A 16,376-nucleotide genomic window follows, 5' to 3' on the forward strand; every position below is an offset into this window, starting at 1 on the left:
GGACGGTCAATAATATTCTCTGTCTGCACCAGAAAAATAATGGGAGGAAGAAAGAATGCTATTAGCTATAAGTAGAGAATGTCCAAATATAAGTGTAGCATCATTTCTTGTACTGTCGACAATTTTTTTCCTTTTTTTATAATAAAATAAAAGTTAAACCTAGTTCATTTAAGATCACAAAGAACTTATGTAATTAAATTGGATGAACCACGTACTGGACGGACCTCCAATGAACTTACACTGGAAAATGTGAAGAAAGTCCATGAAATGGTTTAAATAATCGTAATTGACAAAAGCCATGCTGATTAGTCAAGGACGCACTAGTTATATTGTGAACGAAGTTTTAAATATGAAAAATTTATCGTGTAGTAATAATAATAGGGTACCACGTCTCAGCAGTGTTTGCTGCTGTTTCTCACTTTTCACCAACCGTTGATGAAACTTTGATCCACTACTACACCCCAGAGAACAGAATGAACGCATGGCAGTGGAATGAAGCCGGCAAAAGTGCTCCGAAGCGGCCAGGAATGTTTCAATGAGTCGAAAACGGTACGTGATTCCAAAGGAAAGCAGGAAATCTGTGAGAAGCGACCTCATTTGCAGAAAAAAGTTTTGATGATACAAGACACAAGAGCTCACAAGAGCGTTATGACAATGGCAAAAATTCATGAGTTTAGCTTCGAATTGCTTTATTATCTGGCTTCTTCTCCTGATTTGACCCCCTCTGATTATTACGTGTTCACAAATCTGAAGAGATGGCTCGTGAATAAATTTAGCTCGAACGAAGTGGTAATGGACGAAACTAATGCGTATTTTGCAGGGCTTACACAATCGTGTTGTTCGGACAGCATAAAAAAGTTGTATTGAGCTAAAAGGAGACTACATCGACTAATGTAAAAGTAAAGAACGGTTTGTGAAAACTTTGTGTGTCGTTTCTGAAAAAATATGTTTTTCATGTCAAAGAAGATTACTTATCAGACTACCGAGTACTACAGATAAATTAACTTATAGTACATCTTCCTGTATTATATATTATTATGTCTCTTTTCTCTATCTTTTCTTCTTCGTGAAGATGTAGTGGCGTGATGTAATTTGTTTGACTATTTCTGTCCAATTATCTCTCTCCTGTGAGTGTTGTTTTGCTTCGGATAATGAGTAACCAATCATGTCCTTTATTTGGTCCGGCCATCGTACTGGAGATCTCCTCTAGATCTTTTACCCGCTACGTTAGTTTCAACTATCATTCGCTTCATGCCTTCTCTTCTTCTAGTTATATGTCCAAAATATCTAAGTATATTTTGGTTGATAGTTGTGATGAGTCTAGTTTTTATGTTAAGTTCTGCTAGAATTGAGTTTTTTGTGTGATGGACGGTCCATGGTATGCGCAACATTCTACGGTAGACCCACATTTCAAATGCCATTATACGCTTTGACTCGGCTTTTTTTATTGTCCAAGTTTCTGAAGCATACGTGGCGATAGGAATTACCAATGCTCGAACAAGGCGTAATTTTGTGTTTTTTGTGATGTCAGTGTTCTTCCAAATTTTTGTGAGTTTGGCTGTTGCCGATCTGGCCAATATTATGTCTATAGAGACTATATTTCTAATATATTTATGGCATTAGTATTTTTTAAATTTAATTCGATATGTCTATGTCTATGATGTCGTATCGATAGGCGACATCGAACCTTTTCATCGCAACCTTAAGAACAGACGAAGCTTCCCTATTTATTGAGACCTATTGGGACAGAAACAGAGTCCAGAACCGTCACACCTCTGCTCGTTCCTTTTATATTTTTATTTGTTTTCCCAGATTATTTAGTATTTACTCATTTCTTAGTTCTCTTCTGGGCCATCTCTTTTTGTTTGCATCTCCAATTTATTCCCACGAGTGCATGAACACAATTCTGTTAAATGCCGCAGTGCGCTCATACCATGACAAGGCTATAATTCCCATAGCTATAATAAGACTAGACTAGGTAATGTATGGACCGCTTTTTCTTTGTCTGTCATACGAAGGTAATCTATCAAACTAATATAGGTGGGAGTAATGGAACGCTAGAGGAAGGAGGTGAATTTAATATGCTAGGTGCTAAAAAGAGATAGACGGACGAACGATCGAGTGCTCCACGTTTTACTATTCGTTAAAAATTGTCTCGAACAAAATTATGTATCTCAAAGGCATTACAAAGCATTTTTGTAAGATTTCTTTAGTGTTCCTTGAATATAAGCGTAATAATAATAAAGACTTTCAACTAATATAAATGCATGCTATACATACCTAACGAAGTAACTGTAAACGCTAGAAGTGCACCAAGACCGAACCTTTTATTTTTCTTAATAATAATGACCAAGAAGATGGCAATTATAAAGTAGTGAAAGTCGCAAGGAAGATACCATGAGTGGGTCATGCACTGAAAAAAAGTTGCAGTTAAAGCGAATATCAATTCAAAATAAATATTTAAAAATAAAATGTAAAATTTCAGATGAGCCATAAGTCAGTTTGTATTAGCCCTGCATTTATTTTGCTTCACGCCAACGTGGTTGAGTACTTGACTGACTATAGACTACACTATAATGTATAAAGTGTAGAAGACATATATTTGCTCAAAGTACATATATAGAGAGTGTGATGTGATGAGAAAAATGAATTGACTCTACGCAAGGAATTGTTTTCACCTCTGAAAACACAGAAAATAAATCTACACACTGTTGTCCAGAATTACCACCATAAAATCATTTTATTATTTAAACCTTCTCTGTGGTCCTATAAACAGACATGTTGTTTACAAAGAGGTATTTATGTATGTACCGAGGGTATTAAATAGATGTTTATGCCCTAGATGGTAGAGGCTTTATGCTGGTAGAGGGCGACTATGTTACAAACCCTCGGGCCAGAGGCTCTCGGGTTTGTAAGTCGCCCGAGGGCATATACATCTATTAATACCCGCGGTGCATACAAAGTTTTATGTCAAACTAGTTCATTTTTGCATCTACAAATATATAATATGTTCTAAAACATCCAAAAATTTGTAGCACTTGGTTTTGAGTTTTATCAACTAATTTGAGGCATCTGAAAATAAAAAACGCTGCAGGTTTAGGGGAAAGCCGGGGGTTGGAGTGGTAAACTTTTTTGCATATTTTTTGGGGTCTCAAAATTGAGATTCTTAGCAGAATTCAGCTTGTTTGTATAATTTTTAGAAGCCTAATCTCTGACGACTGGACTATTACTCAAAAATTCGATTAAAAAAAAGTAGGTTGGTTATTGGTGAGATTGCTTTTTCGTTAGAGTAATATATTGTATAGAGTAAAGTGGAATATTTAGAAGTTTTTCAGTTTTAGATTTAAATAAAGATTATATGGTGATAGGTGATATAAATTACCTACAAATTTGAGTTTTCAGAATATTCGTAAATAAAACGTGTTAACATTTTTTATCTTCCGAATGAATTCCGAAATATTCTTATCTTATAAAACTATGTTTACTTATAAGTGTTTGCAATAATTACTTTATTTATAATTATTTAATTAAGAGACAATTAACATAAACACTTATTTTTATACCGCTTTGATTTGTTCTGCTCAATTATCTAGACACATTCCGATAAATTTGCTGAATCATAGAAATCTGCAAGTGCATGGAAAGGAGGAATGTCCTTGATTAAGATAAAAAAACTTTTGTCGTGATCTTATGTCATTTATTTCTTTCCCTCGATGTCATAGACCGTTATTACGATTTATATCAATTAATTATTTATTATTAATAATGTAGTTATTAATTAACAAAGGATCAAATAATTTCTGAATGTATGACTTCGTGTAAATACGATAAGGAAATTGAACAAAATTAAATAGTTTAGTACAATTTTATAAGACATTTAACATGGCTGGTCATAATTTTTGGTTGATTTCTGATTAAAAATTAGTTTATAGAGAGATTTGAACTAGAATGACTAGAATTCTAAATATTACCGAACAAATATTTTATGACGGATGACATTATAATAGACATATTTTTTGACCAAGGGACAAAGTCATTAAGGATAAAATATTAACAAATTTATATAAAACGATGAAGTGATGTTATCTCAAAGTTTTTTTTCATTATTGACTCTATATATGTAGATCTTATTGTAGCCATCAACTAAGTAGGAATTTTTAATATAGACTCAACCAGGACATGGAAAATATTTTTCATATCTGAGGATTTCAGCAAAAAACAAAATGTCAGTTTGCAATGTCTTATAAATAGGCATAGTAAGCAAATTGTTTTGGAACTTTGATCATTTAACCTTTAAAATCCCGTGTGGGGTCTCTCAGAGACCCCAGACCAATTAATCGTACAATATTTTGATTATTTGAAGCTGGGGGACATTGCTTTCAGTTTTATGTTAAAGGTCACGTATCTTGGATTATTACAGTATGGCGGGACATTTCGTTGCGACTGATTCCAAGAATTTATTACGTAATCAGTGATCTGTGGCAATCATCATTAACGCCTTTCAATTCCGTAAGATTCTGACAGACGCTGTCTTTTTTATTTTATGAAGTAGATTACTCATCTTTTTTATTTTTTTATAATAACAAATCTATGATAGTTGCAACAGAAATGTATTTATGTATTTAATATTTATTTGTATAAATTATATTATGTATTTATTCCACATAACTTTTTCACACTTTCGTATTTCTGCATTTTCTTTACATCAACCTAAATCCTGTGAATCGATTTCATATGCATGTCTCTTCGTTTTTTTTTATGTATTTTACTATGTTTAATACAGGTTAAAGGTTTACATTTTTTAAGATTCTTAACTGAAATTTCAATTGTAAACGCGGCCTACTGCGTTTTAACACACAGAGTAAATTCTCGATATTTTGTCTCGCGTTAGAGATATTGGAAAAAATATTTGCAAAAGTCGTTCCAAATATTATTCTAATCCAACATATCAAATTTCATGAGAAAATTCACTCTTTCAATTTTTTTCATTCATTCAAAAAAATGAACACCAGTTTTGAAATAACCGGTTTTTTGACCGGTCATAAACGCCAGGTTAAACCGTAAGTAAAAAAAAACAACCGTCATCCCACAATTGTACCAGCTCCTCCCTGTGTTGCCTGTTGTCTCCAAATTCTACTAAAAATTGTTTATTATAACGTAAAAGCCTATAATAGAAAAAGATGATCTGATTCCCTCCCATAAATTTGGTTTAAGAGTAAAATATTAAACCATCAGAACCAACAGAAACATCGAATCACATATATTGTTGAAAAGGCATTAGTGGAAAGAAAAGTTTGCTCCATAGCGTTACTGGACGTGGCTTAGGCTTTTGACAAAGTTTGACATAAGGATCTAAAATATAAGTTAAATTTATGACAAAGTAAAAGGGTAAAATCCCAAGGGTTTGCTGTATACCATAGTTTAAAAAACTTACAGAGAAGAAAAAACTTATAGTGTAATAAAATAATATAGCATCATACACTAGAAGTTTTTCTTTCCTCCAAGTTTTTTAAAATTTATAACTACTACGCTAGTATTGATAAATTTAAACGTAGTTAAAAGAAAATGACAAATACTTACTCACAAGTGTTTTATTATACAGTACGTTAAGTTTTGGATCTACATTCAGCAACTAATAAGATAAAGATAAAAAGGGGAGTTAGGCAAGGTGATACCATATCACCAAAGCTGTTCATTACCGTTCTTGAGTATGCATTTAAAAGACTAACATGGCAACAGAAAGGAATATCCATCGATGGAGAAAGATTAAACCATCTACGTTTTGCGGACGATATCGTGCTTCTGTCAGATAATCTGGGAGAGATCAAAGACATGCTCCAAGAACTGAATTACATACTACAAGAAACTGGGCTGGAGATAAATTTCGAGAAAACCAAAATGATGACCAATATGGTTCCCAGTGAAGAGATACAGATCAATAACAACAAGGTAGAATTAATCGATAAATACACATACTTGGGTCATGAAATCAGAATAACCAGAGACAACCAAACCTGCGAGCTAAATAGACGAATCACGTTGGGATGGGCGGCATATGGAAGGATGAGAGACATTTTTAAAACAAATACTCCAATTCACCTGAAAAGAAAGGCATTTAACCAATGCATCCTACCAGTCTTGACCTACGGAGCAGAGACCCTAACTTTAACGAAAGCTACTGCCGAAAAACTGAGGGTAACACAAAGGCGAATGGAGAGATCAATGCTTGGTCTGACCTTGAAAGATCGCGTGAGAAATGAGGAGATACGCCGACGAACTGGCGTTGACGATATTATACTGCGAATCAATAAACAAAAGTGGAGGTGGGCTGGACATGTTGCTAGAATGGAAGACGGAAGATGGACGAAGAGATTATTGGAGTGGAGACCAAGAGCCGACAAGCGAAGTCGAGGCAGACCACCCACCCGATGGACCGACGACCTAAGGAGAATAGAAACAAACTGGATTGCAGCAGCTAGAGATAGAGAGAACTGGAGACGTTTGGAGGAGGCCTATATCCAACAATGGATGTGAAAACGGGGCTGGATGATGATGATGATGATGATGATAAGTTTTGGATTAGGTATTGCACACTACATACGGCGCTAAAATCGGCAACATTGCCTCTCCGATCTACTTAATTGTAATTCTCTGATTCCTTTCGACACCTAGACAGAAAACAACAAAACCATTTATTAGTAACACAAAACAACCCATGGGATACACACCTTCGTCCGTCGATTTTTGTTTTCATTATGTATGCCCGCTTCATTTCTTATAAACTCGATAAAAATACACTGACCTTTATAAGGCGGTGCATTTGTATTGGTTTTTAATAATGTAAACAAATTTTTGGGCCTGATTTAAAAGTAAAAGCATATTTCTCTAAAAAGATTAAACAAAAGATATACTCTTATTGAAAATAAAAAATAATTCCTAATAAAATAAGAAATGACCCTTTGTGCCTTACAGAAATGATTTAAATATTTGACCATCTACGGCTGAACAGTATCCCAATCTATCATAAAAACTTTTGTGGACAAATGAAAGACTTTCTGCTGTAACAGAATTGGAGACTTCTCTTATTCGGTTTTTTAATTCATCCAAATTTTGGGCTCTAGCCTGAGGATGATCGTAGAAGATGTTTTTAAAATGTCCCCAAAAAAAGAAGTCCATTGGTGTAGGATCTGAAGATAGCGCAGGCCACTTAATATCGCCTGTTCCACTGATAACTCGATTCGGGAAAATATTGTTTAAGTACTCCCTAATTATTCGAGCGTTGTGAACTGAACATCCGTCTCGATGAAACCAAATATTCTCCAGATTTACATCAGGAACATTGAGAATAGCGGGAAGAACATGATTCTGTAACAAATCGAGGTATACTCTACTATTCAAGTTGCCCTCAATAAAAAATGGACCTATTATGTGGTCCATTGTCTAGTGGACTGGACTGGACTGAAAGTGGACTAGTCTAACGTCAACTGATTTATTTCGAGCTGCTGTGTATAGAATAAGATAAGTCAATGTGGTCGCCAATATCTCTAGAAGATAAGCACATTTATAAGAAGATTATGTGGTCTCCTAAAATGCCAGTCCAAACGTTAACTTTTTGAGCACGTTGAGTTCGGTAAACAACACTTATGTGCTGGTTTTCTCGCACCCAACACCTCATAATGGAAAGATTGTGTCTCCCTACTAATGAAACAGAAGATTTATCAAAATTCTTGTAACCGTGCATTTTCCATACTTTCGTTATATTAACATTGCTAACATCTAACTCTCTAGTAACGTTTCTTAAACGTGTTGAATCTACCTCGATTGTTGCACAAATTTGTGTATCTCAGTATTCTCTTTCCTCAAATTTTCTGGTGACACTTCTTCAGCGTGACATTTTCTGCAATTTTTGAGGCAATAACAACTCTCAAAATTTTTAACAATATTATGAATTGACTGTACGCAAGGAATTGGTCTCCCCTCAAAAAACATAGAAAATAAATCTATACACTGTTGTTCAGAATTACCACCATAAAACTATTTCATTATTTGAACCTTTTTTGCGGGCTTATAAACAGACATGTTGTTTACAAAAATAAATTAAAAATCTACGCTGTTATTGCTTTAAACAACCACGGTATAATGACAAATTATTGGCGACGGGTCAACGGAACTTCATAGAAAGTTGACGGCGAGCAGTGTTGCATTTATGGGGTGTATATCTAATTTAAAACTTAACTTACTGTATGTAACATTAACTACAATTATTATTTCACCCTAGCTGCAGGTCACCGATAAAAGATTACCTAACCAATAACGGTAGGTACCTATCGCCTTGTATTAATTTATGTTCCAATTATTTCATCATTCAATCTTCGCTTATCCACTGCTGGACATAGATCTCCCTCATAATTTTCCATCTATTTCGATCTTGTGCCTCTTGCATCCAATTCCTATGACAACGTTTTAGATCGTCAGTCCAACGTGTTGGTGGACGACCTCTACTTCGGTAGGCATCATCTCTTGGTCTCCATTCCAGTATCCGCTTTGTCCATCTATTGTCTGTCATTCGAGCCACGTGACCTGCCCAGTTCCATTTTAGTGTTGCTACTCTCTCTACTGCATCAGCCACTCCTGTTCTTTGTCGTAGCTGGCGATTTGGGATCTTGTCTCGTAGTGAAACGCCCAACATAGCACGCTCCATCGCCCTTTGACACACACGGATCTTTTGAACTGTTCTCCTTGTCATGGTCAACGTTTCGGCACCGTAAGTTAACACTGGCAAAACACACTGATTAAACGTTTTTCTTTTAGGTCAGGCCATGGAGTGGGGTGTCAACTTTGGAAAAATGGCGTGCACCCTATTCTTCATGCTATGGCATGCTGGACAAGCCAAACAGTCTGTAGTCAACACCCCGAGGTATGAGCGGAAACACAAAGTGAATAAATACTCATACGCTTATGAAACGCACCTGGCAGATCATAAGGGCCTTCACATTTTACTCTTTTTCAACTTGTCTTGAGTGAAATGTCTTTAATCTTTCCTATCAGCCTCTCTTGGCTAACTCTTGTTTCTTCCGACCCCGAATGGCGATTAGGTTTCTGAAGGCAGACGGGTCACTATAATTTCCTTCTACTACAACTCTAAAACTCGCCAACACGCTTGGCCAGCGCGGCGTTTCAAGGCCAAATTTCCAATTATTTACTAATACTAAAATAAGTGCAGATTGGGAAAATAAATATGAAAAACTCAAGTAAATTTACTACAGTTAATTAACGTTAATGCCGATATAATGTATATAATGATTTGTCTAAGCTAACGAGATAGTTCACAAGTATTTCACGCATGTTTGAAAAATATGCCGTTATTTATTTTGCAATATATATATTGCAACATTAAAATAGTCAAAGTTGTAGTAAAATGTTACGAAGAATATCATCTAAACTAAAAAACTATATATTATACAAATTTACGTAATTTTGACCTGCTTATAGTTATTTTTTTACCCAACAGTGTTATGACAATGTAAACATTCAAACGAGAACCAAAACTGAAAGTGAAAATTTGTACCCGTGGTTTAGAGAAAATGAAACGGCCATACCAGTAATTTTAGATTATCTGTTAATCGAATACTACTATATACTGGTTTAATTTGAATTTCACAACGAGATTTTCAAATACTAGGTTTTATAATTGTGCGAAAAATTATTGTTTTGATCAAAAGAAAGTACATTCAACGAAAGCAAAACCTTTGAAACAGGATTGGATTTAGGTTTTAGTATTTTACATAATTATTTATGTGTAAAATTGACCGTTAGAGTTTCATGAAAATTGAATAATATTATTAAATTAAAAACCAATACCCATAATATTCATATATATTTTATTATAGATAATATATATGGATAAATATTTTAACTATTGCTGAAATATCAGTGACCTGCAATAATCGTGCAGTTACTTGAATGGAATTTCTTCTATTGATGCCTTTAGTTTAGGATTACAAAGAAATCATTATTAGATGATATACAAGATTATTAACATCAAAAAAGATATTACACGTCGCATGCGAAAAGAAATTTCAGATAGATCAACATGTCAGAATTGCGTTACATTTAGCCAAAAAAGACAAAACTAAATCTGGAGAAAAATATATTTTAAGTTAGTAGTCAGTAATAGATGATATAAAGACTAATCTAAGTGACAATTACTTCTACGTATAAGTTGACTAAAACACTGGTTTGTCAGAAAGATATATCGCTTACTTAATGATTGGTATCATTATACCTTATATCAGACGACTTGAAGCTCATTGACACATGGAAAGATTACGTAGAACGACTTTTTAACGATAAACGCAGAGCGACAGTGGACCAAGATGACGACATGACTGGACCCGAAATACTAAGGTCTGAAGTGGAAAAAGCCATTTCATCGCTAAAAAACGACAAAACACCAGGTCCCGATAACATACAGGGCGAGATCATAAAACTCCTATGCGAAACGGATGACCACTTCCTCGATTTTCTGACAGGCCTTTTTAACACCTTTTACGACAAAGGGGAGATTCCAGAGGAATGGCTTCGATCGACCTTTGTAGCCATACCTAAAACACCAAGTGCAAAACACTGTGATCATCACCGCTTAATAAGCTTGATAAATCACATTACCAAAGTTTTCATCAAAATCATACACAATAGAATATGTAACAATATGCATTGGGCACAAGAGAGGCGATCTTCAGTCTGCAAGTTTTAATTCAAAGATGCAGAGACATGCACAAGGATGTCCACTTGTGCTTCATCGACTTCTCCAAGGCGTTTGACAAGGTCAAACATAATAAACTCATGGAAATGCTCAGGAAGATGCATATTGATGGCAAGGATCTGCGCATAGTAACCAGTCTCTATTGGAACCAAAGTGCTGAGATAAAGATGGGCAACTTACACAGTGGGAAGATAGATATTAAAAAGGGTGTACGACAGCGATGCGTCCTCTCGCCGCTCCTGTTCAATATATACTCTGAACAAATGTTCAGAGAAGCACTGGGAGAAGTTTCGGAGGGTATCAAAGTAAACGGAGAGGTAATCAATAATATTAGATATGCTGACGACACAGTTATTATCGCAAATGACTGCAACGAGCTTCAAAGACTCATGCAAAGCATACACACAGCAAGTCAAGAATATGGTTTAGAACTCAATACAACCAAAACTAAATACATGCTCATCAGCAGAACACAACAACCTCCGATGCAACTGACATTAAACAACCGAAAAATAGAACAAGTGGAGACATACACATACCTTGGAACCACAGTCAACACAAAATGGGACCAGTCAACAGAAATAAGATCACGAATTGAAAAAGCGCGAAACGCGTTCAACAATATGAAAAAGTGGTTCACAAGCAAAATCTCAATGGAACTAAAATTAAGACTGGTCAAGTGTTATGTCTTCCCGGTCTTGTTCTATGGAGCAGAGGCATGGACCACAATGGAAGCCACCCTGAAGAAACTAGAATCCTTTGAGCTGTGGATATATCGCCGTATTCTTCGGATATCCTGGACAGACCACATCACTAACGTGGAAGTAATGCAGAGAATAGGCAAAAGCAAAGAAATAATCTTCACCGTAAAGAAACGGAAGCTTGAGTACTTCAGACATGTCATGAGGCATACTAAGTACCGGCTGCCACAGTTAATAGTTCAAGGAAGAATCGACAGTAGGAGAGGGCCGGGAAGAAGACGACACTCATGGATGCATAACCTGCGACATTGGTTCGGACTAACATCGACCGAACTGTTCAGAGGTGCCGTAAACAAAGTCAAAATCGCCTTGTTAATAGCCAACGTCCGAAACGGATAGGGCAAAGGAAGAAGAATGATTGGTGTTTTAAGCGATCAGATTCTACTAAAATCCTATTTAATTTCAAGAAAGCAATTAGAAAAAACCAACTCTGCAACAATATCAGGTTCTGCACAAGAAGAAATATAAATTTTTTTTCTTTCTGTTGCTGTTTCCAGCCATAAATTATTGCTTTTTATCCGATGGTGCACCATATATGGTCAAGACAGGACAAAAGTTAAAAATATTTTATACCAACTTAATATACGTTACGGAATGAAAAAAGTTGCGAAAGAAATAAGAAAAAATTTTCCTTTTGTGAACTCCCTGATATCAAGCATGAAAAAGTTATTCCTTAAATCTCCTATAAGAATTCAAATTTATAAAGAAATGTTTCCCAATATTCCACTTCCACCAGAAACCATTCTAACACAATGGGGTACATGGTTTAAAGACGTTTTTTTCTATGCAGATTATTTCGTTGATTTAAATAATATAATTGACGATTTAACCGATTAAAGTTCTTAACCGTAAAGATGCTAAAAAGAAAATTTTAAAAACAACGTTCTTCAGCAACAACTTTCATTCATTTAATCAAATTTTAGTTTGCTTCAAAAAACTATTACTCAATTAGAGTCAACAAAGTTGTCCTTGGTAGAAAGCATAGTCTTCATTAGATCAGCTTCTCAAAATGTTAAAGGTGACACTAGAAAAGATATTTTTCGAAAATTTAAAACAAAAATTAAAAAAAAAACAGTGGTTTTTAGAAACTTACTGAGGTAACTGATGTTCTTGTTGGTAATTTTTGCAAAGAAATAGGTTTAGAACCAAATATTTTTGTGATATTAAAATATGCTCCCATTACATGAAAAGAAGTTTCTCAATTTACAATTTTAAGTACACAGATAGAAGCCACAAGTTTTTATCGGAAAATTTTGAAAAACATTTGTTCATTTATTGTTTCCGTAGTTCTAAGGAATAGTATTTTACTGTTTAATACTTTCATTACAATTAATTAGTAGGCACATTACAATTACCTATTTAGCTTTAAATTTATTTATATTGTTTTCTTATTATTAAAATAAACGTTAATTAATATAGGTACCATTATTAAATATAATATGTTTCCATTGACAGTATGAATATTTTTTAAAAAAAATGCATATTAAATGCATATTTTCTAAAATAATTTCATATTTAATGCGTATTTTTGGGTAAATTAGTGCATATTTAAGCGCGTATTTTTCACTTTTTTTGCATATTTGCCTAAGTTTAAATATCACCAATGACAATTTTTATTGTTTTCTGGCAGACCAAAGCATGAAACAAGGCGAACTCATAATCTTGGAAAACTGAGACATGGTATAGCAGAAAATAGGGAAGAGAACAATTCGATGTAAATGTTCTGCCTACACTACACTATTGGCTATGATTGCTGATGGTGTAATCGTCTATGATTGGGCCCAATTATCCTGCAAGCGTCCACACAATCGTAGGTAATAGTAAGTGAGTATGTCGAACCACAAACATCAAAGATACCCTTTGATGCGTCTCCAAAAAAGCGATAATTCACGGGTTGTAGACGATTATAGACAATGATGGGCAAGTATAGCCGGGTATGCACTCTACACAGTCGTGCTCGCATTTACTTTTTTGTAATCGCCGATTCCATCCGCAATCCATCAAAATGTATATGTATGACGAGGGGACATACATATACATTTTGATGGAATACGAAGAAAGATTTGTATTTAGACTAAACAAATAACGTAATCAATAATTATACATCCCAACAAAAAAAGTTGTCTTGCTGCCGAAAAAAAAAAAAACAACTGATTTTGGTTAATTCATCTATGCTGATTCCAAAAATATAAACCTTTTCTTTGGTCAGCTCTAGTTTTCGAGATATAACATAACGATCAAATACTTAAATATTTTTACATTTCTGTGTATTGCACCACTATAATTGCAATACGTTTTTAAACAAACTTAACAAATTCTAAGGCAAATACATACTAATGACTTCTAATTAAAGTGTACTTATTGGAAATGCCCATAACTTGAAATTGGCGCTAATTGCTTCTTAACTATTGTCCGATAAGTAAATAGTATTTTCTTTGAAATAGCCTTAATAAATGCCTATAAGAGATCAAGATAAATCCTGGGCTCCACATGTAGTGTGCAAAACTTGTCTTCAAAACTTGCGATAGTAGATGAAAGGACAACGAAAATGTTTAAAGTTTTGTGTTCCAATGGTGTGGAGTGAACCAAAAAATAATTTTAAAGATTGCTTTTTCTGTCTTGTAAATATAAAGGGCATTAATCGTAACAATCGACATACGTGGACATATCCTTACCCGGATTCAGCAATAAGGCCAATTCCACATCAGCTTGAGCAGATACCCATTTGAATATTTAGCAGCCCACCTACCTACGTAACCAGCGGATAATGTCGAAACATTGTCTGAAGAACTTCAGACTAATAGATTTGAGGAAGACGACAGTGATTTTCAAGGAGATTAAACACGTCCTGAGCGCTTTACCCAGGAAGATTTAAGCGATCTTATCAGAGATTTGAACTTTCCAAAGGATTCTTCCGAGTTGCTTGCCTCCAGACTAAAGGGAAAAAATCTTCTTCACCCAGACACTCAAAAGTACATACTACCGTAATAGAGAAAAAGATCTTTTGTCTCTTTTTCTCAGAAAGATGATTTGGTTTTTGTAACAATATTAAAGGACTGTTAGAAAAAATCGGTGTATCCAGTTCCAAACGAAGTTTAAAGCGTGTCCTTCTACATAATGGTAACAAACATGGAAGTATACCAATTGGGCATTCTACATAAATGCAAGAAGAATATAAAACAATATAGCTGGTGCTAAAAAACATCAACTATGACCAATATCAGTGGGCGATCTGTATTGATTTTAAGATGGTGAACTTTCTTCTGGGACAACAAGGTGGCTATACAAATTTTCCTTGTTTTCTTTGTCTTTGGAATAACAGGGCTAAGGACCAATACTGGCGTAGAATAAAATGGCATTCTAGAGATGCTTTAGTTTAAGCAGAAGCTAACGCGGGTAACGAAGCATTGGCCCACCGAGAGAAAATAATATTACCTCCGTTATATATTAAACTAGGGTTGATGAACCAAAAATTTAATGGGCTTCAGATACGACAACTTATAAAAGATTCGCATTTTACAGAATCGATGACTGAAATTGAATGCAATGCATAGTGCTCTTTTGTGAAAACTGTGGAAAATTTTCTTGGAAACAATAAATCCGAAAATTACTGGCATATAGTGGATGAAATGCTCAACAATTTTAATAAATACGGTTGTCATATGAGTATTAAAATTCATTACCTCCACAGCCACTTGGATCGTTTCCCAGAAAATCTTTGTGACCTTAATGAGGAACAAGGGGAACGCTTCCACCAAGATATGTAAAACGATGGAAGAGAGGTATCGGGGAGATGGAACACTCACATGATGGCGGATTACTGCTGGAGTCTTCAAAGGGACTATCCTATTAGAGTCTTTGCAAGAAAATCCTATAAAAGGAAGTTTTTAGGTAGATAAATTTTTTGGCAGATATGTGTGATGATTTTTGTAAGTATATTGTTATACAATAAATATCTTACTTTTTATTAGTGTTTTGTTTATTTGATGGGTAGCAGTACTACATATATGTAGGTAGTGCTGCGTTAAATTACCCTATATGTTAGAAACGTGATCTGTTGTCGTATTTTCTAAAGACAATCTAATAAAGCAAATCTGGTGGCATGTTTGGATTCAGCAGACCCAAATTACCTAAAAACAGTAAAAAAATTTCGCAGCAAACTGACTAGTGTTATAATTCTATAGTTTTTGAAAAATTTTGTTTGTTTTTTTTTGTCACATTATCACAATAAAAATAATAATTACCATTCTGATAAAATATCACCCAAACAATTTTCATTCAATTTTGATTTTTCTCGATGTTTCGACATACTAGCTAAGTACGATTCTGTTTGCAAAATATATTCAATGCGATTTATTTTGGATAGACAGACATTACAAAATTTCTTGACCGTTATATAATCCTCAATAAAGTTTAAATGATTTCTCCGTTCTTCACAGTGACTATGTAGGAGAAAGTGGGGCGAATTGGTTCAAGGTTATTGTTGTCTAATAAATAGATAACCCATGGAATCTATTGTTTTTGAAAAAAACAAAAGTTAGGTAATAATGAAAATGTTATAACACAGGGCATGAGTATATTATATGTCAAGAGCTCAGATATAAGGTACTGATTTAAATATTTTCTATATACCCCAGGTTAAAGAATAAGGATATAAATAATCTTATGAATAAGTAAATATTTAATAACTATTTTGTAGGACTTTTTAACAGTTGGCTTTGTAAAACTTATTTGTTAATCGTTTGTTTTTAATTATCTTTTTTAAAGTTTATTTATGAGTTACCTTCCAATGTAATCTATAATTTTCATTATTGGAGGACCTGGAATTTTGTTTATAAATAATGTTTTAT

General features: G+C 34.3%; 1 protein-coding gene across 1 annotated transcript in view; it reads right to left on the minus strand.

Moving 5' to 3' along the window:
• Positions 1-16,376, minus strand: part of LOC140434930 (nose resistant to fluoxetine protein 6-like) — a 141,726-nt gene that overhangs the window by 19,347 nt on the left and 106,003 nt on the right. The window contains exon 8 of the mRNA XM_072523569.1: positions 2,281-2,413. Within this exon, the coding sequence (XP_072379670.1) occupies positions 2,281-2,413 (133 nt within the window). The remainder of the gene's footprint in view (positions 1-2,280; positions 2,414-16,376) is intronic.

The sequence above is a fragment of the Diabrotica undecimpunctata genome, chromosome 2 (genome assembly GCF_040954645.1).
Source record: "Diabrotica undecimpunctata isolate CICGRU chromosome 2, icDiaUnde3, whole genome shotgun sequence".
NCBI classification, from domain to species: Eukaryota; Metazoa; Arthropoda; class Insecta; order Coleoptera; family Chrysomelidae; genus Diabrotica; species Diabrotica undecimpunctata.